A 27,341-nucleotide genomic window follows, 5' to 3' on the forward strand; every position below is an offset into this window, starting at 1 on the left:
ATGCTGTTGACTTAATATGTTTTAAATATTTTTGTATGAGATGATGTGTCTATTTGACAAATAAATAAATGTATTGATGTTATATCGTGCTGTTTAAGTATTACCTTGTAGAGATTTTATTTTATCAGTGATTATACGAATTGTCCTGCAAGTTTTCCACAAAATATTTCGCTATGCTGGGCGTGACCTTGTTACTCAGAGTAAGTAGCACCTGGTAACATGCTGTTTTTGTATACACATATCCAGTCATGAGTGTGCTAGTTTAGTAAGTAAACCTGTTTGGTAAAGATGGTGCAACCCTTCTTTGATTCAACTTGCGAGACCTCTATCGACAGTTTTATAATCAATCTGTTAATAGAAACTTTGTAGATGTGTTAGGGTGGTGGTGGATTTAAAGCAAAGCTACATGTGGCTATCTATTGTGTTCATTGTGTGGAATCAAACCGCTAATTTTAACAAGTCCGTAAACTTATCACTGTCTCATCGGGGAGAAGTTAGACGGTTATTAACACTAGAAGTTATGAACAATTTATAGACAAAGAAAAGCGGATGTCAATGTTGTAGATGGAAGTTTTAACAGTTCAGGTTTTACAGTTTATCGGTAAAAAACGTTTTATCAAGAATTATAAACAGTAAGTAGACACTTTTAACACTTACATGTTTCCTATAGAACATTTAACGTTTTGAATATAAATATTCCATCTTTACGCTAAGACAACTTGACAAGTTTGATGAAACATCTTATGTAGTGCATTGAATAATCATCACTAGATAGGTTTAAGAAAACTGGTTAAATGTCCACCAAGTTTACGGTTATGTTTACCAACATATAGGCATACTTTCAACGCACTGGTTTGATGTGCTTGTCTTTATATGAAATATTTTCTTACTGTAACATTCCGTTAGGTGTGATTATATGTTTATACACGGAGCTAAAATATTAAATTAAAGTACCTCGTAGAAACGCCGCTTCTAAGGGCGTTTGTTTCTACTACTAATTACTAATTGTAGAATTCATACCTCATTAAAGAAGTTTATAAAAAAATTGAACATTTTCTAAAAAAGGATTTTTTTTCTAGAAAATATTGGACAAGAAAAGTGTTCGGATTGAGCTGATATAATCTGATGTTTTTATATATTAAAAGTGGTAGACGTTAATGAACAAATAAATGTTTTTTATAACTCTGTTTTCTTTGTATATATAAATTACATCAATAAAGATATGATCAATCTCTCACGTACTCCTAGTGAAAGTCGTGTTCTTGCTGTGAGGATAGTACATTTATTTAAACTGATGTTTTGTGATAAAGAAACGGTTGTTACACATAATGTAGTATACATATATATACTTTTTGAAATAACTGATCATCGTAAGTTTTTCTATCAAAACCATATAATTTTACTGTAATTTGACTCTTAATCTGAGGGTCGTGGGTTCGAATCCCTGTCACACCAAACATGCTCGCCCTTTAAACCGTGGGGGCGTTATAATGTCACAGTCAATCCCACTATCTCTTGGTAAAAGAGTAACCCAAGATTCGGCGGTGGGTGATGATGACTAACTGCCTTCCCTCTAATCTTACATTGATAAATTAGGGACGGCTAGCGTAGATAGCCCTCGTGTAGCTTTGCGCGAAAAACAAATCAAAACAGTTCTCTATAATTTATTAAGCTCAGTAACTAAGCTGTATTTGGGACTAGAAAAATGTGAAAGCTGGTGATCGTTGGTCTTACCTAATAGCTTGGAATATAACATGAAAACAAAAAGATTTTGCTGCCTGAATACTTCAGAGAGACTGAAAAAGCCACTAAGAAACACTCTGAAATTTCGATTGATTATCCACACGTCATAAATAGTAGGTGGAGATAAGGAAGTGTTTCCAGAAATGAAAAGAGATTGGCGGGCCCTCTGTGTCTGATTCAGTAAGTACAGCAAATAGAAAAAAAATGAGGGTCTTGTTTGGTGTATTTAGAATACATTTACTTTTAAATTAATAAAATGGCAAATGTATAATATTAACGTTTTGACAAAATTCATAAAACAATATAATACTGTGCAAACCTGTTACGACAAAATACTATTTTGTAATTATGGAAACCAAATTCAGAGAACACAAAAAGTCACCTTCACACTTTTACGAACACTGCAAATCAAACAACATAACATTACCATAGAAAACACCCAAATACTAAATAAAGAAACAAACATAAACAAACGTAAAATCAAAGAAGCCTTACTTATACAACTTAAGCTCAAAATAAACCAATACAAAGAAACACCTTTATACCTATATTAATAAATATAATCAACCATTTAAGCACGCTCTCTACATTCCTACACTCAGTAACACAACCCCCTTCAAACGTGTGATCAGCTATTGGTCAGTTACCTCTTACTTTCTTTGTGAACCTGACGATGATCTAAAAGGGTCGAATTGTTGTTAGCTCCTCTACATAAAAAATTTCTCAACCCATACCAGCCGTTTTTGCATGTATATTTTTCTCTGCAATTGGGTTTTCTCGTAATCACGGATTAATATTTTGCCATTATTTCCATTTTACAGGGCGAATTCTTCCATGCCATAACAGGAAATAAATTTCAAACACAATGCTAATGCTTTACTTATTCCTGTTGGCCAGGGTGACAATAAAAATGCATACCAGCCGTTCTGTGATACATCGAGAAATACAGGATGACAATACTTATCATTCTTCAGAATTCCTATGTACTTGTACCAAGGGCATGTCACAAGGGTTCTGTTTGAATGAAAATCTTTATCAAACTTAAGGTCTGAAATAACTGTAATGGTACCTCACGCAGTGTTTTAATTATGTAGAATTATTATACCGGTATATCATAGAAGAAATCAACTTAATACCACTCTACAAATAAACCTTGATAAAAACAGTGTTTAACACCATACATTAAGTTCTGTTGTCATGTCATGTCAGTAGAGTATAGAGTTCATACAAGAGCTTTATGTAATGCTGGTTGAACTCTCTGACAAATTGCTGCAGATTTGAAATTCTGCCCAAACACTATCCAGTACATGTAGCATTCAGGACAGAAGAAAGACTGCTACTGATCTCAACCATGAGATAGACAACCATGTATCAAATGACAGAAACGTGTCCAGACCTGCAGTATTAAGAAGACTCATGACAATGAAATATTTGGTCGTGTTACAGTTTAAAAAACATTATTTCGATTTCCAAATACTGCCAAGAAACTGAAATTTGCTAAAAAGTACAAAAACTGGACTGTTGGTGTTTGGGAAAGAGTGCCATGGAAGGAGGAGCCTAAATTTGAAATATTTGGTTGAAAGCGTAGATTGTGTATCTGGCAGAAGAAAGGTGAAAGATACTTCAATGCATAACGCTTACCATGAAACATGGGGGAGGCAGTGTGATTGTTTGGGGTGGGGTGTCTCTGATGCAACAAGGGATATTTACAAAATAGATGGAATAATTAGCCAGCACTGACGACGTAATTTGTGCAGGGTACCAGGAAGGAGGTAGAGACGCTTGTCAGGTTTGTTCTCAAACATTTTAAACCATTACTCAGATACTCTAAACTATAAGTCGATCAAACACAAACCAACACAGTCAATGGTACCTTTCAACTTGTATGGACGTAAACTAGATACATGAGTGACCAGGTTATAGAGGAACCATGATCAGTCAGGGAAGTCCACTTCTGCTCTAATATACACTGTTGACCAAAATCTTAAAGCCAATGAATATAAAGAAAAAATATGCATTTTGCGTTGTTAGACTCAACCACTTATTTGAGTGGAGCTTCGAAAGATGGAAATAAGAAAAAGAAAAAGGAAAAAACATTTTAAGCATTTAATAGGGAAAATGTTAACACAATGATATTAGTCTAAATACTACCTGGTCAAACGTTTAAGACCATACTGAAACGAAGCGTTAATCGGTAACCACGTAACGAAATTTAGTCATTTCTGTTCAAGCATTAGCGTTGTCAACATCTCTGAGTGACAACTCCTGTGTTACATTGGGTAAAAACATGACAAGAGTTTGAACGTGGCAGAATTGTCGAGTTGCAAAAGCAAGGTCTCTCTCAGTGTGCTATCGCTGGTGAGATTGGGCGTAGTAAAACTGCCGTTGCGAATTTCTTCAAAGACCCAGAGAGATACGTAACGAAAATTTCAAGTGGTCGGCCAAAGAAAATTTCGCCACCGTTGAGCAGGAGGATTCGACCGATTGTCTGGCAAGACACCACCCGATCATCAAACCAGATTAAGACCCTTACGGACGCATAATGCAACTCAAGAACAATATGACAGCAGCTACGAGAGAAAGGCTTTAAAAACCGTAAATGTCTTCAAAGGCCACGCCTCCTTCCACACCACGAAACAGTTCGGTTAAGTTTTGTTGAGAAGCACCAAACATGAGACGTAGAAAAGGTTTTGCTCTCTGATGAGAAAATATTTAACTTGGATGGCCCCCATGGCCTCCAAAGCTACTGGCACGATTAGGATATCCCACCGGAGACATTTTCTACACGACACAGTGGAGGAGGTTCCATCATGATCTGGGGTGCTTTCTCCTTCCATGGAACAATGGAGCTTCAAGTTATACAAGGGCGTCAAACAGAAACTGGCTACATTGGCATGTTGGAGAGAGCATCCTTATTGATTGAAGGCCCTCGCTTGTATAGAAATGACTGTATCTTTCAACAGGACAATGCTGCAATTCACTTTTTCATGGCGAATAACGTGATTCTTTTGGACCATCCAGCGTGTTCGCCCGAACTGAACCCACTGAAAGTGTTTGGGGGTGGATGGCAAGGGAAGTCTATAGAAATGGACGTCAAAACAAACAGTGAATGATCTTCGTGAAGCCATCTTCACCACTTGGAGTAACATTCTAGCCAGCCTTCTGCCAACCCTTATATCGACCATGCCAAAGCGAATGTTTGCTGTTATTCGCAATGACGGCCGTGCAACTCACTACTGAGACCTCCTGTTGGGCATTTCCTACCCTGTTTAGGACTTTTTTTTGGTATGGTCTTAAACTTTTGACCAGCTAGTATTAAGGCTAATTTCATTGTGTTCACATTTTCTCTATTAAATGCTAAAAAAGGTTTTTATTTTTATTTTCTCTTTTTTTATTTTCATCTTTCGAAGCTCTACTCAAATAAGAGGTTGAGTCTAACAACGCAAAATGCACATTTTTTATTTATATTCATTGGCCTTAAGATTTTGGCCAGCATTGTATTGTGCAGCTTTATAATATTTGTAATAGAAATATTAAGGAAAGCTTCATTTTATCAGGAAATATGATGAAACCATAGATGTAGGTATTATTGTTTATTTTAGTGAAAGAAAAATATCAGTTTCTAAATATTACTTACAAATATGTGGAAATAACCAATATCTCTGTAAGGTTTCTTTTGAATTTCGCGCACAGCTGCTCGAGGGATGTCTGCGCTAGCCGTCCCTAATTTAGCAGTGTAATACTAGAGGGAAGGCAGCTAGTCATCACCACCCGCCATCAACACTTTGGCTACTCTTTAATCAATGAATGGTGGAATTGATCGTACACGGCTGAAAGAGCGAGCATATTTGATGTGATGTGGATCCGAACCTGTGACCCACTCTAAGGAAAGAAAGTTAATTGGAGAATGTTTTGATTAAAGTTTTCTCTTCGATGTGGATTTCGATTTTTTTTTATCAAACTGTACACTATACTATTAACTTTTACTTGGTCGTAGGGCCTGGCATGGCCTAGCGCGTTAAGGCGTGCGCTTCGTGATCTGAGGGTCGCGGGTTCGCGCCCGAGTCGCGCCAAACATGCTCGCCCTCCCATCCGTGGGAGCGTTATAATGTGACGGTCAATCCCACTATTCGGTGGTAAAAGAGTAAGTAGCCCAAGAGTTGGCGGTGGGTGGTGATGACTAATTGCCTTCCCTCTAGTCTTACACTACTAAATTAGGGACGACTAGCACAGATAGTCTTCGAGTAGCTTTGTGCGAAATTCCAAAACATTTATTTGGTCGATCTTTGAAATCACGTTGTAATTGAAGTTCGTAATTTTAACACCAGAGTGAAAATTATATAAAGCAAGTTTTATTTCAATTAACCAGGTCGACTTAGGTGGTCACCTGATGTATCAGGATCCAACAACAGGAAGAGAGTAATTAGTAGGAATTTATGGCTACATTTACAAACATACAAAAAAGTTTCAAACAGAAATGCTCCACGTAAACATTCAACGTGGAAGTTTAACTGAAATCTATCTTCAAACTTGAATGTAATTTACAACAAGTTGTCTGGGCTTAAATTAAAGATCGAATATCTATATTCCAAACTGTAAGTGTTGTACAGAGTTTCAAGAAAAGAAAATATGCACGTGTTAAAACTAACTACCTACTGTTTATAAAATTTGATGAAATGTTTTGTATACAGAAACTGTAAAGTAACGTTGTATTGTTACTTCCTACACTACTACTGCTTCTTTATATGTCATTCATATGATTTTCCTTTACTTTCAGGATGTTCATAAATTTTAGTATAGATAACCAAACACATTCTTCTTCCCCAGTTGGCCCGGCATGACCAGATGGATTAAGGCGTTCGGCTCCACGTCGCACCAAAGATGCTCACCCTTTCAGCTGTGGGGGCATTATAATGTACGTTCAATCCCACTATTCGTTGTTTAAAGAGTTGCCCAAGAGTTGGCGGTGGGTGGTGATATCTAGCTGCTTTCCCTCTAGTCTTACACTGCTAAATTAGGGATGGTTAGCGCGGATAGCTCTCTTGTAGCTTTGCACGAAATCCAAAAACAAATAAACAAACAATCCCATCCAGTTAGGACAGATGCTCTTTTACACTAGACTCCGGGTTTCGATTCCTCACAATGGGCACAACAGATAACCGCATACAACTTTACTACAAATCCATCACCCTCCTTAAACACCAAAGAAAAAGCTGTATCAAAATTTTTATGAAACACTCTGCCAATAGAGGTCTCACAAATTGCACCAAACTAAGGTTTCACCATCTTCATGAAACAGGTTTCTTTAACTAGCACACTATTTATTGCACACGTGCTTGGAAAGAGAGAGAACGCTACTGGCTGCAAGTTACCCCACGTCACAAGGTCACACCAAATACGGAAAAAATATTTTGTGGAAAAGTTGCAAGAAATAAATAGAATCATTGATAATTTAAGTTTTGCAAGGTTTAAAATATGTACGAGGTAACAGCTAAACAGCACGATATAAAATCAATACATTTATTTACTTTTCAAATAGACAAATCATCTCGTACAAAACTATTTAAAACATATTAGGTCAACCACATGATCTCTAAGTATGACGTCAGAAGTATTTTATTCCAAGGACGAGTAACTTACCTTAAAGGAAGTTGACTTATTCGTAGAGGTTATATCATGGATACTACGGTGTGGATCTTTTTGTTGGTTGTGGTTCTCTACTCTGAAAACGTGACAGGTTGGTATACAGTAGTAAGAATTTCGTCGTAACTACCAGATAATTTTAGAAAACGTTATTATGTAAGGAATAGCTTGGAGTTTAATGATTGTACTACAATAACAGTAACAAACAGATAAGGAAAATCTTAATATAAAAATTAATTTAGTCATTGTTATTATGAATATATACAAATAAACATAACATTTGAAAAAAATATTTACGTGTTTTGCACCAAGTCATCACAATAATATAGTGTTATAAAATCAATTGCTGTGTTACTATTTACCCATATATTTATTTATCTATAAACACTTGTCATGTTAAACACGTCAAAACAATATTCTTAATACGTACGTTATAAACTTACTCCTACGATGTTGAATCAGTGGTGAGTGGTTGAACAACCTCCTCACACGGGGTACACCTGAGGTAATTTCATTGTTTATAATAGTTTCTCGTGGTTACAACGTTTCTCATTTAATAACGGGTTCAAAATAATTTTATATTAATTTCAATCAACTGTTTGTCTTCAATTTTCAATACGTACAACGATCACCTATTTTTCTCTTTTTCATAATATTTTTGATTTTGTGTAATTGAAGAAGACTATTGTTTGTTTAATATATGTCCAACAATTTGAAAATATTTAATTTTAGAATTGCCCACGAATCATTTAAGAAGATGGACTTGTACATGTTTAATAATAAAGTTTTATGTAAAAACAAAACCCAACAACATATTAAAGAATTGTGTATAATGTGTGTAAAACGTTTATATTAGAAACCCAACACAAGTGAATCCCAGTCACACCAAACATGCTCGTTCTTACAGCCAATGGCCCGGCATGGCCAAGCATGTTAAGGCGTGCGACTCGTAATCTGAGGGTCGAGGGTTTGAATCCCCGTTACGCCAAACATGCTCGCTCTTTCAGCCGTGGGGGCGTTATAATGTTACGGTCAATCCCACTATTCGTTGGTAAAAGAGTAACTCAAGAATTGGTGGTGGGTGGTGATGACTAGCTGCTTTCCCTCTAGTCTTGTACTGCTACATTAGGTACGGTTATCGCAGATAGCCCTCGTATATCTTTGCGCGAAATTCAAACCAAACCGAAACATGTAGAATGCGTGTTTCTAATACTTATATTAGTTTTTCTTTGTGTAGTGTAGGTATACTAAGTTTTAATATTATAGCACGCACCTAAGAAAACTGTTAACTGGTACAAAGATGAAACATACATTGATACAGAAACAAATATGTACTATGAATACCATACTAGAAGAGAAATACTGTATCTGGCCTCCTAGTGGCACAGCGGAATGTCTGCGGACTCGCACCGCGAAAAACAGGGTTTTGATACCCGTGGTGAGCAGAGCAGAGATAGCCCATTGTGCAGCCTTGTGTTCAATTCAAAACAAACAAACACTGTGTCTGATACTTATTGTAATATAAACTTTAGATTATATAAATCTAAATAGTACTAATCTAATATCGATGAAGAGACAAGTCCGTATTGATCAGTATATACTAGTGTAAGACTGAAGGTAAAAAAGTATTGTTGGTCACTATGCTAGTGTTGAACTGAAGGTGAGGAAAATCTGAGGTTCATAGGATCGGCATGGCCAGGTAATGAAGACATTCAACTCGTAATCCGAGGGTCGCGTGTTTGAATCACAGTCACACCAAACATGCTCACCCTTTCAGCCGTGAGGGCGTAATAATGTGACGGTCAATCCAACTATTCGTTGGTAAAAGAGTGGCCCAAGAGTTGGCGGTGGGTGGTGACGACTAGCTGTTTTCCCTCTGAACTTACTCTGCTAAATTAGGGACGGCTAGTGCAGATAGCTCGAAATTCGAAACAAACTAAACAAAACGTTTCTAAAGTACGTCAAGACCTTACTTTATTATATGCTTTAAGACTATAAACTACCATGAGTTGATAAGACATTCAGGGCAGATGTGTTATTGATTTACCACAAAATATGTTTATTTATTTATAAACACTTGTGCTGTTTACATGCGTCAAACAAATGGAACTAATACGTCATAAACTTGCACATATCTTCATTAATTAACTTGAATCTGTAAACATGAAATGTCCATTATAATTGTTTATAATACTATTCACACTTCTATTCTTATGTCAGTAGAATCACGAATATGTTAAATGTCGTATTCGCAAAAGTTTTATATTAACCCTATTGCTTTTCGGTGTGGATTTCTGTACGTGGTGAGGGAAGGTTCTGCTTTTTCAGTTTACCTCCTCTGGGATCTAAACATCCACCCACGCGTTTGCCGTGCGTAGTAACCTCTAAAGGGGAGGAGAGGATCCTGGTGCTTGAGGAGTCCAACCCTAACACACCACTTTAGCCTTGAATCACCACTTTCGCCTGTAAACTGCGGCCTTAGGGTAATCCTCCTAGGGTCAATCGGCTGGTCCACTTGGACTAGGGTTAACCAAGTATCAGTGTTAGATGTTCTTAACGGGTGTTGTGGACATTGTGTTTGATGCTGGTGTTTGGGTATAGTGCTCACGAAACCCTGGCGTTGCTGCAGTGTCCTTGTTTGGCATTATAGTGCGTCCTCTTGTAGGGCTCCATGGTGGGTAGGGTCAGTAGGCACTGAAATATTTTTTATGGATCCTCAAAAAAACTGAAATAAAATAGTGAAAATCAGTCCACAGGTAAACGACCACGTATTGAAGACCTTGAGCAGCAATCTTCAACATCTGTACCACCTGTTGTATCTCATTTTCTTATATTTACATTTTCTTTCAGTCAAACCATTAGAGCAAATGTCTCCCTCTTTATTCAGAAGGGATTAGAGGGACTTGCTGGCTCTCCAACGTCAGTGAAATAGTTTTGCTCTAGTGATATATTGGTGGAAACATCGACATCTAAACACAGTGAATTCCTCTTAGATTCAAAAGTGATTGGGGATATACCTATTGAGGTTACACCTCATGGTACTTTGAATTTGTCCCGAGGAGTTATTATTGAGAGGGATTTAAAGAACATCCCAGAGTCGGAGATTCTCACTGGTTTCTCCAATCAAGGAGTTTCTGCAGTTTGGCGTATCTCCATTCGCATAGATGGAGTTACACTGCTGACCAATATCTTCATCCTGACATTTACATCACCACATTCACCTGCCACCATCAAAGCAGATTATCGTAATTGCAGGGTACGGCCATACATTTCAACACTCTTAGATGTTGGCAGTGTCAGTGATTCGGTCGTTCGAAGATATCATGTCGTGGTTACTTGACGTGTGCTCGTTGCGGTGGCAAGGACCACGATGCCTAAGAGTGTGAAACGGACCCTCATTGTGTCAATTGCAATGACTCTCACCCATCCTACTGTCGTTGACTCAACGTCAACACCCATCTCTGTCCCTAACATTCATTCCAGCAAATTCCAAGATCCACTTTCTTTAGTTCCGGGTACGGGCATTTCATTGGGCACATCTTCTTCTCCCGCCTCAAGATGCAAAATTATCATTCGTTCACGTTTTCAGTCGCTGGAATCCTCTTCCAACGACTAGACCTACCAAATCGATCCAGGGCAGGATCCATGGAGGTCGACAGACCTCCCTCGTAAAAATAAAATAAAGAAAAAAGACGTGATTGAAAACACAAGGGCTTTCCACTCAATTCGCCTACACATAAATGAAAATGACCACCTTGATACAATGAAACTGTCGAGTTTACGAAATAATCTGGATGGCATCAAAGCACTGATTGCTTCCTGCTATCCTGTATATTTCTTCTTACAGGAAACATTTTCTGAAACCTGCTGATACAGTCACCTTCCGGCAGAGTTCTTTGTACAGAAATGATAGGCTGTGTGATGGACGAGTGTATGGAGGGGTGACACTGTTGGATGATCAGCATGTGCCCACTCTGTCTTTGCTACTCGACACACCCTTGGTGGTCGTATCCATTCGTCTTTCCTTTGGTTACGCTATCACTATTTGTTCTCTTTGTACAGTTGCCATTTCCTTTTTTAATTCTGGGAGATTTTAATGGGCATAATCTCCTCTGGGGAGATACTGATATTGGAAGGAGAGGTCTCTTGTAGAGCACCTGCTCTCTGATTACAACCTTTATTTTTCCAATACTGATTATTCTACTTGTTTTCATGCACCTGGTCAGTCCTTTACTGCTATTGATCTCTCAGTTTGCTCCCCTTCATTATTTTCCCATTTTTCATGGAGGATTGACAATAATCCACGAGACAGTGATCATTTTCCTATAATTTTGAGAGACTGGTTGTGGTCGATACTACCTGACCTGCATGCCCCGATGGAAGTTGGATCAATCAAACTGGTCCTCTTTCACTGCTCTCACAGAACTTGATCCTGCCATCGTCCGTAAGTCATCAATAGACAATTGCGTGTCAGCAGTAACTGATTGTATTATACAGGCAGCTGCTAAATGTATTTCTTAAACCTCGAAGCATTTTCTACGATATCCTCATCCGTGGTAGAATCCTGGCTGCCACATGGCACGGAAGGCTCAAAAACGGTCCTGGGATATCTTTCGTAGGTATCCCACACTCTCGCACCACATTGCTTTCAGGCAGGCCCGTGCACATGCTCAGTGAGTAAGACGTGAAAGCCAGAAGGAATTTTGGATTAAGTTCACAACCAGCATATTTTCTACCACCAGTTCCAAAGTCATGTGGGACAAGATTCGAAAGGTCAGTGGGCAGTATAATTCTGTTCCTCTCTGGATCTTGCTTTTTGACTGCCAGGAAGTAGTTGATACCCGGAGCATCACCGATACTCTAGGTGAAAGCTTTTGCCAAGTATCTAGCATTCCTCCACCTTCTTAGCCATCACCTCTTTACTTTCGAGCTGATTATCTCTATGACTATAATCGTCTCTTTACACTGGTAGAATTCAAACTGACCCTTCGTTGATCTGACAATAAATGGGTCGGACCTGATGATACACATTATGAGATGTTGTGCCATATATCTTCTGCTTCTCTTGCTATTCTTCTGATTGTTTTTAGCAAGATCTGACAGGAGAAAAATGTTCCTGATACCTGGCGCCAGGCTATTGTCCTACCTTTCTTTAATCGTGAGAAGTATCCCAAGATTCTTTCAAACTACCATCCAATTACTTTGACGAGCTGTCTCTGTAAGACCTTAGAGAGGATGGTTAATGCTTGTCTCATGTGGTTCCTCGAATCAAACAAACTCCTCTCGCTCACCCAGTGTAGGTTCTAATGATAGCACTCTACCATGGACCACCTGATTCGACTTAAAACGTCAATCAGAGAAAGCTTTCTCAAATTAAAACATTTTGTATCAGCATTATTTGACCTTGAGAAGGCTTGTGACACTACATGGTGATATGGCATTTTGCAAGACCTCCATTTATATGGGTTGCGTGATCATTTGCCTATTTTTATTAAACACATTTTTTAATAGAGAGGCGGTTCCAGGTTCGTGTGGGTTCGACACTTTCTCGTTCTTTTCTATAGAAACTTGGAGTCCCTCAGAGCTGTGTTTTGAGTGTCACACTTTTCAGTATAAAATTTAATACCATCACTGAACAACTACCTCTTACTGTTGCAAATGGGCTTCATGTCGACGAATTTCACATCTCATGTCAGCCGTCGAACATGAGTTATACTGAGCATGAGTTACATACTTCCATCAATCGTTTACTGAAGTGGACCACAACAACCGGTTTTGACTTCTCTCTGTCTAAAACTATTTGCATCCACTTTTGCCGTCAATGGGGTATTCACCCTGATCCTTCAACCCCTTATTGGTGAAGTTGTGCTACCTGTAGTCCCTGAGACAATGTTCTTGGGCTTACATCTGACCATAAGCTAACCTTTATACCACGCATCAAGCAGCTACGAGTCAAATGTACAAGAGCACTGAACATCCTCTGTGTCCTGTCTTACACCACTTTGGGAGCGGATCGATGATCTATGCTAAAGATATATCGTGCTCTTATTTGATCAAACTAGACGATGGGTCACTGGTCTATGACTCTGCCAGTACCTTGGCCATGAAGATGCCGGACTCTGTTCATCGTCAGAAACTTTAGCTCTGCACCAGGACTTTCCACACTTCCCCAGTTCAGAGCTTATACACGGTCTCGTGAACATCCTCTACACCTCCGCTGTTTGCAGCTGTCTTTACTGTATCTTCGAAACGTTTATCCTTACCACAGCATCCCAACTGGGGTTGTGTTTTCCTTCCTCAGTGGTCTATGCTTTTTCAGAACACACAGTCTGTCATTGCTCATTTTGGCCTTCGTATGCAAACGCAGTTGGAAGAATCGGGTCTGTCCTTGGATAACATTACTGTATCCACTGGTCAGTCCATTCCACCATGTCTTATTACAGTCCCCAAATGTGGCCTTTCTTTAAGTCACATGAGAAAAGCAGATACTCCCGATTGGAAATACTGTCTGTTATTTGCTGAACATCTTTTTGAACTATTTTTCCATTGTTATTTATACAGATGGTTCGAAATCGGGTGACTGTGTGGGCTCTGCCATGGTTTGTTGTGGTTCGGGAGTTGTGCAAAGAATTCCCTCTACAGTTTCTGTGTTCACTGCCGAACTGTATGCCCTTGTGCAAATTAATTGAAACAAGACGGAGAATTACAATTTCTTTTTCAATTTTATGCGTTTTATTTCTGAGAATCAAAAAATTACTTGCAAATTAATACATGATATGACCACCTTTATTTTTTCAGAAGATCATTAATCCGTTTTGGCATCGAGTCCACGAGTTGACTGCAATCTTTATTAATTTTCGGATCGCGGTACCACACCTCAACTATGGCTTCAATTATGGCTTATCTTTCGTAGTACAGTCTTTCTTCACAAATCGCCCAAAGATTTTCAATAGGATTTAAGTCCAGAGAGTTTCCAGGCCAGTCTAGCACCTTTATTTGCGTTGCAGTCATAAACTTTTTCACAAGTTTCGATGTGTGGCACGGAGCCAGATCTTGCTGAAAAATGCCAGATCCATCTGGAAATCTCTCTTTTTCAATTCTGAAACGACTCTTCTCTGCAAAACTTCGATGTACTGTGGTCCTTGCATCATACCTTCTACGATATTTAAGCCTCTGACGCCATAGTAGCTGAAACAACCCCAAAACATCTTCTTCAAGGGATGTTTTACGAACTGATTGATTGAGATTCTCGAGGTTTCTCACCTGAAGATCTGCGAACATGCAGATTTCTTTGACTTTGTACAAAGAAATGAGTCTCGCCACTGAATAACACCTTCCTCCATTGTTTTTTCGTCCAGTTCTTGTATTTCAGACCCCATTAATACCGTTTTTTCTTCATTGAGTTGGTAAGAAGTTGTTTTTGACTGGTCTCCTTGCCCTTTGTCCGACATCAAGAAGCCTACGACGAACCGTTGAAGAGCTGCCTTTTATTCCTTTGACCTGCAAATCTCTTCTTATGGCGTCACTTGTCTTCCGTGGATCTTTCACACTCTCCCTAATCACGTACGCGTCGTCTCTTAGCGTTGTTTTCCTTTTTTGGCCACATCTTCCTTTACGTTTCGGACTGATAGATCAGGTACTCACCTTTGCCTTGATCACATGGCTGATGGTCGAAGGCTAACACCAACAACGTCCGCGAGTTTCCTGTAAGTCATGCCAGTGTCCTCGTGCAGTGTCACAATCTTTGTATGCTTTCTAGGAGTCACGTCCATTTTGTATGACGGCTAAAAAACGACTGATTAGCAGTAAAAAAATAGCCTCATTTTTGAGAAAAGTTTAACGCAATTTCAAATGACGTAATATTCCTCAAAATTTCGTCATATATCCCAACAATAGATCGACCGTACTGCAAAACACAGCTAATGACGCCGTCTGTGTGAAAAAATGACTCTTGAAGGAAATCAGCGAGCCAACACTGAAAATATTGTAAAATGACCAGTTGTTTCAATTAAGTTGCACAAGGATGTATGCCATTTCTCTTGCCCTGGACCACATAGAAGCAAAGCAGTACTTTGTAGTGACTTGCTTAGTTTTATACTGGACCTAGAATCACTTCACGTTAGTTCACACCCTGTTCTCGCCGATATTCAAAACCGACTGGCTCATTTCTGTTTAACATCTACTTCTATCCACTTCTTCCGGATACGAGGCCACGTTGGTATTCGCGGGAACGCGCACTCCAACACCGCGGCTAAATCTGTCTGCTCTGGCACAATCACCGCTGTGCCTGTTCCATACATGGACTATGGTCCTGTATTCAAGACTCGGCTCCTTGCGATTTGGCAGTCGACTTTGAGTAAGCAACATGAAAACAAGTTTTTCCAAATAAAACCCTCTATTGGACGTTGGTCATCTTGCTTCCGTAAGGATCGGAAAGAGCAAATTGTCCTAACTAGGCTACGTATTGGTCACAGGTTTTTAACTCGTCGTTTTGTTTTATCTGGGACTGATGCACCAATTTGTTGTCTGTGTGACACTCAAGTCACAATAAACCACATTTTACTGTCTTGCTGTCGTTACGACTCTCAACGACGGCACCAGTTTAAACATGTTTTGCCCTAAGGTTTGTCCCTAACGCTAGACAGTGTCATTGGCAATGATGACACAGTCTACCTTACAAATGTTTTTAGTTTTTAAAGATCATTAATCCTTTTAATGCTGTTTAAGTTTTTAGTTTATAAATTCGTCTTTTTATAATGTGTTCTCTTTTAAGAATTAAAGTACAACGAGTTCGATTTGAAATTAGAAAATGGCCGCTACGTCAAGTAACTCAAAACCAGGACTGGAAAGGCCAGCTTCAGGCGTCTATCACTGATGTTTGAACTTACCCGTTAGTCATCCTAGTGAGTTATAATAATTAAAATTGTACTACAGAAAGTATTTTAAAACTTGTATCACTTTACATTATGGAAACGGCCATGACATCAAATAACTCGAAACCAGGACTGGAAAGGCCAACTTCAGGTGACTAACGCTGCTTTTAGAACTTACCCGTTAGTCATCCTGACGTGTTATGATAATTAAACTTGTGCTATAGAAAGTTCTTTACAACATGTATTACTGTAGTTTTTCTCTTACTGCTGGAGACAAGATATGAAAATTGGATTTAACACTATTTATGTTTTTAATTCAAACGTTAAACTTTGTTTTACATTAAATCTTTTTTACAAATTTTAATGGCCCACCATGGTAGATGGTTAAGGCACTCAACTCTTAATCCGAGGGTCGCGGGTTCAAATCCCTGTCACACCAAACATGCTCGCCCTTTCAGCCGTGGGGGTGTATTAGATGTGACAGCCCCTCCCACTAATTCCTTGGTAAAAAGAGTAGCCCAAGAGTTGACGGTGGGTGATGATGACTAGCTGCCTTCCCTCTAATATTTCCCTCTGCTAAATTAGGGACGGCTAGTGCAGATAGCTCTCGTGTAACTTTGCGCGAAATTTATAAAACAAAGAAAGAAATGAATGTTCCTGTATTTGAAAATCATAGTTGTAAATAAGTCTTTGGATTTTCATCATCTTTTATGTAACTCCAATTATTTTTATTTGCAAAGTATTATTAGTTTCCGATAGGTGTAGTTTTATAGACCTCTTGGGAACTAATTATTCTCCCAACCCCCGGGTTATTTGTTATTGTTGGTTTCCAGTGATATGGTGCTACTTAAACAATGTAGCTGTAACTTGACCTGTTTGTGTGAAGAATGAAACACTTCCAATTAGTTCTCAGTCGTAGGGGGTGAAAGATTTCCCATAATATGTAAATTGCAACCAATATCGCAAATCACGATGACTTTACTATGCAGACAAAGTTGTGATTTTTACATACGTAATTAAGTATACAATATATATAAAAAAAATGACTTTGAAGTTGTTACCAGGTAGTAGAGATTATACCATGGGAACAGCTCTGTGGAACATCTTTGCGTTGGTTGTGGCTCTTTTGTCAGAAAGTGTGACAGGTTGGTATAGATAGTTGATTAGTTAAATATGTTTTATATGGAATATTTTAACACCATAATCTTCTAAATTTTGGACCATGTTATGGGTTAATGAATATTTCAGCGTGTGAGAAACAAAAATAAACGTCAAACACTTCTATAAGATGAGAAACCACCCCTTAAGCAGTGAGGACATTGTAAAGTAACACTAAGAGTCAATCTCATTCGTTGGTATAGTTGTCCAAGAGTTGGTAGTTGTAGGAGTTGATTTGTTTCCTTTCCTCCAGTTTATAACTCCTAAATTAAGCACGATATTCAAAAGAAAACATTAAAATATTATTATAACAATTCTCATTTGTAGATTTCACACCAACAGTAAAAATGACACAAATATCCACAGAAACTATATATTAGACACAGTAAAGTGATGTAGCTGTTCATCTTAACTACTTCTTAGGTAGTGTGTTATATTTAGCAACTTCGAAGAAATCCATCGACCTTTCTTGAGACAATGGGGGATATTTTTTTTTAAACAAACTATGCAGTCCGATTTTTCTCAATTTGAACTTAATTTTTCTCTTGGATATTTTTTACTGACTAAAATTTAAAAAAAAAAGAAAGTATCCCTCTCACTTTTTAAGATTAGGGCTGTGAAAAGTGATTTGAAGTGGTAAGATGGCTGAATTCTGTTAGCTTATCATGAGCTTAACGACCTAGCATGGAAGTCTCCAAATGATAGAGAGCTACAAAGGAACCATTTAGAACCACTTTGGTAGATATCGTGCAGCAAGTCGAGTACAGTATGTACTCTGTAGCTGTACAATATGTCTGTAGCTGCTTTCAAAGTGTTCCTGTCTGCTTATCCTATTCTTGACTATCGTGATAATTCGACCTTCCCTGACGTATTTCAGTTCAAAGATAAATATAAAAAAGATGATAGCAGAAGTGTAAAATATCGACAATTACTAAATTAATGATGCTGAGAATGTGGCTCTATTGATGTATATTTATTCCTATTCCAAGCGGGTGAATCTTAGGACTAGCTTGTATGGAGACTTGAGGATGATGTATTTCACTTTAAAACTATCACTTAACGAGCTTACTTATCTTTGAAAGATAAGTCCAAAACCGGCCAATTGTAGCGTTAAAAATGCTCCTGAGGAACGTATTAATTTTCCTTTAAGTTACTTCACTTATGATATGACACCCTATGAGGCACGCGTAAAAATTTTCCTCAAATTAACCTAACTAGAAAACCAAGTTCATACATTTTCAATTACATATTTATTTCTTGTCACAGCAGTGTACTTGTACTACAATAAATGTATACATTTTGTGATTTTGAAATATTTTAATAACGACGCCGTTTACACTCGTTTATTTCTTTCATGTTTTTTTACATGACCACAGGAACATCAGTAACATCAAGGGTACGACGTGGAATAAATGAAAAACGTAAGTGGATTTCATGTTTTTCGTCAAGCAGAAAATAATAATAACTGTTTCTAAGTGTTACTTCCCAATATTTCGAATTTCTGTCACACCAGACGTGCTCGCCCCTTTCAACTATGGATGCGTTATGATCTAACGGTCAATCTCACTATTCGTCGGTAAAAGAATAGTCCACAAATTGACAGTCGGCGGTGTTGACCAGCTGTCTTTCCTCTAATTAGTTCATCACTGTTGTATTAGAGATGATTATCATAGTTAATCTTCGAGTAGCTTTGTGTAAATATCTGAAACAAACTGGCTTGAATAAATAAGAGGTATAATTTTTATTAATGTATAAAAAAAATATCATAATGGACAAGCTAAAAAAAACAAACTAGACCCGGCATGACCAGGTGGGTTTAGGCGTTCGACTCGTAATCCGAGGGTCACGGGTTCGAATCCCAGTCACACCAAATATGCTTGCCCTTTCAGCCGTGGTGGCGTTATAATGCGACGGTCAATCCCACTATTCGTTGGTAAAAGAATAGCCCAAGAGTTGGCGGTGGTTAGTGATAACTAGCTGCCTTCCCTCTAATCTTACACTACTAAATTAGGGACGGCTTGCGCATATAGCCCTCATGTAGCTTTGCGCGAAATTAAAAACAAACAAACAAACGAACAAAATAAACTTCATTTATTTTATTTGAAATAACATGTTTTTTCGGTTCTTTTTCTTTTGAAGATTGTGGGTTCAGACCACTAGGTACAAGAATTATTGGTGGAGGAATAGCGACACCTCATTCATGGCCGTGGATGGTAAGATTTGATGTTTTTATTTTAAGTCATTGAGTTTTATAAGTTGTGTCTACTGCGGAGAATAGAAGCACGAACTTGTAGTTCTTTAAACCTACTGATGTTTCGCCGGGAGACCACTAAACACTAAGTTAATTTGAATAATATGTTTGAAGGTTAATTCTCTAGTATTTGTTTGAATTAATTTGTATAGAAATACTTAATGGTTTGTAAACCTAACACAGGCAAGTGATAAACCATTATGGAAACATGTAGGGGTTACATTTTAATGTGTTAATCTTTTGGGTTTTAAGTAGACATAACACATAGTTTTGATCAACATTTATACGTTACGTTTTAATTTCAATTGTTTTCGTTAAAAATTATAAAGATGGGTCGATGAATTTCGAGCAACGAATTTTGAAAATGTTGTGAAATCAGCAGTTGTTATTTCAATCAATGAAAGATAACAAATATCAACTGGAACTAGGAACTAAAGCACGGGATTGGGTTGAGAGATGACTGTGAAAAAAGTGAATTTTCGCAAATAAACAGATGACTAAATGAAACCACGCTTTATGAAATGATCTCAATGTGTGCGTGTGTATTTTATAAATGAAACAGTAAAACAAGCAATGGTTTCTATAGGAATGTAAGGAGATTTCATATTAATGAAAACAGATAACCAAAGTTAAGATAGTTTTAAAAAATAACCGTAGAAATCTAAAACAATGTGTTATTTTTTCAAACTATTAACATTTTTCTCTTAAACGAAGGTAAATATTTCGTTACGAACTGTATCGAGTTTATAGATTGGAATGTTAACTGTGGATCCTTTACATACGTTGGAATGTATACTGTAGATTTTCATGGTGTCATTTCTTAGGTCAGAATATTGAACGTAAAACTCACCATTTCCTTTAATGCCTCGGAACTTTCACCGTTATCCTCAGATCTTTTCCTCTTTTAGGTTGGAATTTTCAAAGTAAATCCTCACCGTTTCCTTTGTGGTGGATCTATTATTAATAAAGTCTCTGTTGTTACTGCCGCCCATTGTCTTGTGACGCAGTTTGGAAACAGGTGAGTGTTCAACATCTTCATTGTAGTTTTGTTTTCATACATCAAAATAAGTATCGGTATAAACAAGAATGGATCTGTCCTTAAAATTTTCAAGTTACCTCCAAAATACAATTCGCACGTCGTGATGACGAGAAACCCACTTGAGATAAAAATGTATCTCGGAACGGGTGGTATGGGTGTTAACACTTTTACTAATAAAGCAGAGAAGAACGTTTCGATTTTCTCAGGTTATCTTCAGGTTAACAAAGAGACAGTTTGTCATTTTTTTGTTTCTATAAGTCAAATACTTCTTTATATTTCGAGTTTAACATGGCTTTTAGTTGTTTATTCCCATAAATTATGGATAATATTTGTACACTGATTAATATTCTTGGATACTTTTATCTTCACAAAATTGGGATTGAAATTAATGTCATTTCTTCTTCTTGATTTTATTAACCTGAAGATGACCTTAGAAGGTCAATACGTTGTTCTCTCCTTATCAATAAAAGTGTTAATACCTATACCAGCCGTTCTGAAATACAATTCATACGTTTAAAGAAACTAAAAGAAACTATCATTGATGGAGGCAAGGGTTATACAGTACATACGGCCTTATTTGAAATCTATCCTTTGGTTGTGTGTTCCTCTCTCTTGTTAACTTGATCTCTTATCCCCTCGTTCATCGTTAACTTGTTTAAAAAAAGCTTGTAAATAAAAACCTTTATCTATGTTATCTGCCAGGTGGAATCACTCAAAGGCCAAATTATTCCAAATTCCGCCATGGCTCAAGTTCCAAGCATCCCGAGTTTGTGATAGGGTATTTGTAATAATACATTCAGACGGAAAAATTATTTTAAAAGTTAAAAAATTTCAAAATATTTTCTGGTTAAGGTAATGCATGGAAATATAGACTAATTAGTAGATCAAAATAATTAAGTGAATAAATGAGGCGTTTGCTGGCTTTCTGGTGAAGCTACTAATTCCGGAACTAATGAAATGAGTTTGAATCCGTATCCTACCATAAAACATAAAATAAAAGTTTGAGAATGCTTATTATTATTACTAACAAATTAAAGCTAGTGTATTTGATAGGATTATTCAGTAATTAAATAAAATAAACCATATTATAATTGGCGGATTGAGCCCCAATAGTCTGTAAACCCTTAACCAATTGGCTTAATATTTGTGATAAGTGTAATTCAAGACAGCAGACTTTCCCTGTTGTTGCTAATTTATCTATTATGGATTTAAAACTAAAATGTATGTAGAATATAGCATAATACATTCATCGCTTGTTTTCTACAAATAGCTGTGTATTAAAAAAATCTAATGGAAAGTGATTTCTTTTATTAGTTTGTTTGTGGTAGCGTTCAATAGATGACACTACATAGGTATACTGCATGGCCAAAAGTGTGTGGACGCCTCTTATAATTAGTGGATTCGGCTATATTAGCCACACCCAATGCAAACAGGTGCGCAAAATCAAGCATACAGCCATGCAAACTCCACAGACAAACACTGACAGTAGAATGGGTCGTACTGAAGCGCTCATTAACTTTCAACCTGGCACTATCATAGGATACCACCTTTCCAACAAGTCAGTACATCAAGTTTCTGCCCTGGTCAACTGTAAGTGTTCGTATTGTGAAGTGGAAACGTTTAGGAAAAACAACAGCTCAGTCACGAAGCAGTAGGTTACACAAGCTCACAGAACGGGACTGCTGAAGTGCATAGCACGTCAAAATTGTCTGTCGAAAGTTGCAACACTCCCTACCAAGTTCCAAACTGCCTCTAGAAGAAATGTCAGCACAAGAACTGTTCGTCAGAAGCTTCACGAAGTGGATTTCCCTGGCCGAGTAGCCGCACGCAAGCCTACGATTACCATGTGCAGTGCCAAGTGTTGCCATTGCAATCTGGAGCAGTGGAAACACATTCTTTGGAGTGATGAATCGCACTTTACTATCTGGCAGCCTGATAGATGAATCTGGGTTAGTCTGATGCCAGGTGAACGCTATCTGCCTGAATACATACTGCTAAAGCTTTGTGGAGGAGGAGTAATGGTCTGAGGCTGTTTTTCATGGTTTGGGCCAGGCTCTTTAGCTCCAGTGGAGGGAATTCTTAATGCTACAGCATACAACGATATTTTAGAGAATTGTGTACTTACAACTTTGTAGCAACAGTTTGGGGAAGGCCCTTTTTGTTTCAGCATGACAATGCCTCCATGCACAAAGCAAGATCCATAAATACATGGTTTGCCGAGGTTAGTGTGAAAGAACTTGACTAGCCTGCACAGATCCCTGACCTCAACCTCCATCGAACATCTTTGGGATGAATTGTAATGCCAACTGCGAGCCAGGCTTTTCTCCCGACATTACTTATGCTCTTGTGGTTGAAAAGGAGCGAATCCCCGCAGCCATGTTCCAAAATCTAGTGAAAAGCCTTCTCAGAAGAGTGGAGGCTGTTACAGGAGCAAAGGGGAGCAACTCCATATTAATGCCCATGGTTTTGGAATGAGATGTTCGACAAGCACATGTAGGTGTGATGGTCGGGTGTCCACATACTTTTGGCTGTGTAGTATATATATGTGTGTACACATGCTACGTCCATCATACTTATTTAGTTTATTTTATATAATCAGTTGTTTTAAAAATTCGAACTGCTTTGTGGGTATATTCTACTGTTGTATCTAATGAAATGACCAGTTCGGGAGAGTTTGCCCTATTCCTCTAGTATGTAATTACTAACTCTTTTAGTTCTTCCAGAATCTTACTTTAGAATGTATTTGAATTTAGACTTCTCTCCATTTGGAGTAAATGATTATCCATTCCATTGTGCATTTGTGTTGGCTGTATTAAATGCTTCCAAAACTATCGATTTGATAACTTATTTGATATTGTTTGCTGTCTCTCTGTTTCTTCAACTTAATTGAGATAGAAATTCAATTTAACACCATAATTAATTTCATGTCGTATCTCCTGTTATTGTGGTACCATTTATTTTTTAAAAGTATCCAGTGTGTCTAAGAATACGATATGACAACGAATGTAAACTTTTCCCGTGCGTCATCTACTTATTGTACTTTACGACTAACAATGATACATCAGTAATAGTTACTTAAGATTTCCACTAAGAGAATCTAAACAACTGTAAAGCATGTTTCTTTGTTGCTGTTTTAGACAGAATTATTCTATCTTCGTAAGAGTTGGAGCCCATGACATAGACAATTCGGGTACAAATTATCAAGTGGATAAAGTTATTATTCCTAAGGGCTACAGATACGGTTCACACTACTACGATATCGGTTTGATTTTACTCTCGAAACCAGTCGAATACAACTACAAAGTACAGCCTATCTGCATTCCTGAGCTGAACCAACCTCACGTGAACTTGGATAATAATAAGGTTGTTGTTATTGGTTGGGGTGACACAGAGAGAAGTAAGTGTTGTGGTTAAGTTGATGTATCTTCTGAGACCAAATAAAAACAGAACAATAAAATTTTATTCTTCTTCTATGTTCATAAATAACTATCGTCGTTTGCATGTGTTAAAATATATCGTTTATTTTACTGGTTATGTTATAATCAAAATTATTACATATTTCTTTTTCTGTTTATATATTTGACATCTAACAAGTTTCAATAACTGGAAAATAATTATATTCTTCTATCATCATGGTTTGTTATATATTTTGCATAATGTTCCACAAGGGGTCTCTAATTTAGCAGTGATAAACTGAAAGAAAGGAAGCTAGTTGACATTACACACCGCCACCTCGAACTACTGTATTATCAACGTTACGACCTGAAAGGCCAACATATTTGGTGATGGCAATTCGAATCCGCACCATAAGACTGCTTGTCGAGCGTCCTAGCCACCGAGCCATGCGAGTTGTCTACTGTTATCTGATGTACAGTGTTTTATTTCATTAGTACTTTTACCTACTACACTATCACGTTATTTGTTAATAAACAAAAACTGACTCCTACTTAAAATGCGTGGCACAATGGTTAAGTCTGTGGACTTCCACTGCTACAAACTGGGTTTCGATACTCGTGGTGGGCATGGTACAATAGCCCATTGTGTAGCTTTGTGCTTAACTCCAATACAACCAACCATTAAAATGTTTGCAATTACATGTCCTTTTAAAAGGTATAATTCGTTGACTCGCAGGTTTAAAGAAAAACCAATAATTTATTTAAAATTATGGTTAAAGTTAATTTGAAATGTTTGAAAGGCACCTTTTGAACGATATTTATTGTAAATAAAATAAAATGTAATAAATGTTATTTTTCTGTTTATTAGCTACTGAGAAACGTAACGTTCTTCGTGAACTGGAGTTGCCCGTGGTTACAAACGAACAGTGCAACAAATCTTATCAGACACTCCCATTCTCCAACCTGAACCGAGGAATCACTGACGACATGATTTGTGCGGGGTACCAAGAAGGGGGTAAAGACTCTTGTCAGGTTCGTTCTAAAATATTTTGATCGATTTTAAACTAATAATAGAATACTCTGAGCTTTAACTCGATTAAAAACAAACCAACGCTGTCAATGGTACCTTTTCAATTTGTATGGACTTATATACTTGAGTAGCCAGGTAAATGTTTAGGAACCATGATCAATCACGTGAGGTTAGGTGTTTTAGGGAAGCCCAGTTCTTCAATTATATATTGTGTGGTTTTGTAATATTGTAATAAAATTAACGTATAGAAGTTTTTTAATCAGGAAAGGTGAATAAATATTAGATGTAGGTGTTAATGTGTATTTTAGTGAAACAGAAGTACCAACTTCTAACTATTACGTAGAAATGTGTGGAAATAACCAATATCTCTGTAAGGAAAAAAATTAATTCGAGAATATTTTGACCAAAGTTTGACCTTCAATTGAGCTACTTGTTTGCATTTTTAGTTTTTATGAAACTGTTACCAAAATTACTTGTAATTCTTTAAAAAAAGAAAACAACACTTTTTCTTGTAAAATGCATATCTGTTTATCAATTATGTATTACAATATTAAGAAAAAACTCATTTTGTATTCGCGATTTTTTATTATTATTTGATCAATTTTAATTAAAGTTCGTAATTTCAACACCAGAGTGACAATGACAAAATTTTTATTTCTCTTAACCAGGGTGACTCTGGTGGCCCCTTGATGTATCACGACTCAACAACAGGAAGAATGAACTTGATAGGAGTTGTGTCATTTGGGTTCGATTGTGCTCTTCCCAACATCCCCGGAGTTTACACGCGTCTCTCAAGCTACGTTAACTGGCTCCGGAAAATCGCCTTTGGACATTTAATCGCTTCTTTTTTCGAAGTTGTACCAATATTTCAACCAGAATGAATCTGAGACAAATATTGAAGAGAAATGTAGAATAATGTACAATATAAGAAGCCTGAAATTACTGAAATAGAAAGGCGCGTGATGAGAAATACGTTTCAAATTTTATTTTTTTTATTAACTTTATGTTTTAACTATTCTTTACGTGGGACATGCATTGCATTTCTTCTTTATATACTTTAGATTTTCATTTCATCTATCTTTATCAGTTTTGTGATGTTACTAATAATATTTCTTGTGCTACGACTCGAACCTTCCGAGCCACCACAGTAAATAATAATAGTTATGAAATTATACATCATGAAGAGAAATCGCCCAAAATTAATAATAAAATCGCGATTTTTCTCTTTTAACTCTGATAATACGGTTAGGTGGAAAGTAACCATAAAACATGTAAACTCTAACTTTATAAAATGTGTATGCATCTTCACGAAATCTTGCAGATTATAAGTAAACATTACAAATTATTTTTGCGTAACATATTAGCTTTTTAATTAAGTATTTGCTTGTGCACTTCTTATTTTTAATTACTGACTATCCAACATACTTTTATGCATTAAAAAGTGAATTTTACATGCGAAATTTATGCTACTGTATCTTTGTATAGGTTTGGTCGATTCTACCGACCTCGTAATCATCTTTTTAAAAAAAATAGTACAAGTTGCAATACAAAACCACAAACGTTTAGTCTAAATAGTTTAAATATCAGAACATTATTTATATATATAAATCTTTTTTTATTTTATTGACCTTTCAAAGTTCAACAGTGTCTGCATAACGTTACAGAAGTTGAATGATGCGGCGCGCGTACACTCGTATTACCGTATCCAGAGATATGAAAATTGGTCTTTGGAATACAAGCCGGCTGGCTGTAATTTAATGGACCAGTATTCTGTAAAATAAAATTACATTTCGGTTATGATTTGTTTTGTTTGCATATATATTATTTATTATTTACAAATACGTTCTTAAATTTGAGTTGTTTTGAAAAAATGTAGAACACTATATAAGAAGTATAAAAAAAACAATTCTCTTCTAATTACGAATTTTGTACTAATTTGCTTTTTGTCGTAATTTGTTTAGCCTTATCAAAATTTTCACTTAAAAATGTATTTTTTAAAGTTTTATATAAACATTTAAAATACATCATAAATACTATATAAATTCCACAGAATTGCACCTATAATTTATCAAGCTTTATAGTTAAGCCGTTTTTTGATTTAAAAATATCATTTGCTCGAGCTTGAAAAGAAAGCGTTTCCCGCGGAAATACTTTGCTAAGTATCAGAGAACTACGTGAGGGGGACATTCTGACCTTTCGAATGGTTATT

General features: G+C 37.0%; 1 protein-coding gene across 13 annotated transcripts in view; it reads left to right on the forward strand.

Moving 5' to 3' along the window:
• LOC143243771 (clotting factor G beta subunit-like) overlaps positions 1-27,056 on the forward strand; it is a 35,378-nt gene extending 8,322 nt beyond the window's left edge. For 2 of the 13 annotated variants that reach the window (XM_076487397.1, XM_076487398.1), the window contains exons 2-8: positions 17,324-17,404; positions 18,794-18,838; positions 19,557-19,630; positions 20,577-20,686; positions 23,845-24,104; positions 24,971-25,134; positions 25,801-27,056. In XM_076487397.1, the coding sequence (XP_076343512.1) occupies positions 17,341-17,404; positions 18,794-18,838; positions 19,557-19,630; positions 20,577-20,686; positions 23,845-24,104; positions 24,971-25,134; positions 25,801-26,013 (930 nt within the window). In that variant the 5' untranslated portion in view covers positions 17,324-17,340 and the 3' untranslated portion in view covers positions 26,014-27,056. Of the gene's footprint in view, positions 1-101; positions 633-5,927; positions 6,113-6,142; positions 7,481-16,159; positions 16,290-16,337; positions 16,411-17,313; positions 17,405-18,793; positions 18,839-19,556; positions 19,631-20,576; positions 20,687-23,844; positions 24,105-24,970; positions 25,135-25,800 lie in introns of those variants that run through there. The other 11 variants (XM_076487396.1, XM_076487399.1, XM_076487390.1 and 8 more) reach the window with 10 other exon arrangements.
• Positions 27,057-27,341: the final 285 nt, after the last annotated feature.

Source organism: Tachypleus tridentatus, chromosome 2 (assembly GCF_004210375.1).
Source record: "Tachypleus tridentatus isolate NWPU-2018 chromosome 2, ASM421037v1, whole genome shotgun sequence".
In the NCBI taxonomy this organism is placed as follows: domain Eukaryota; kingdom Metazoa; phylum Arthropoda; class Merostomata; order Xiphosura; family Limulidae; genus Tachypleus; species Tachypleus tridentatus.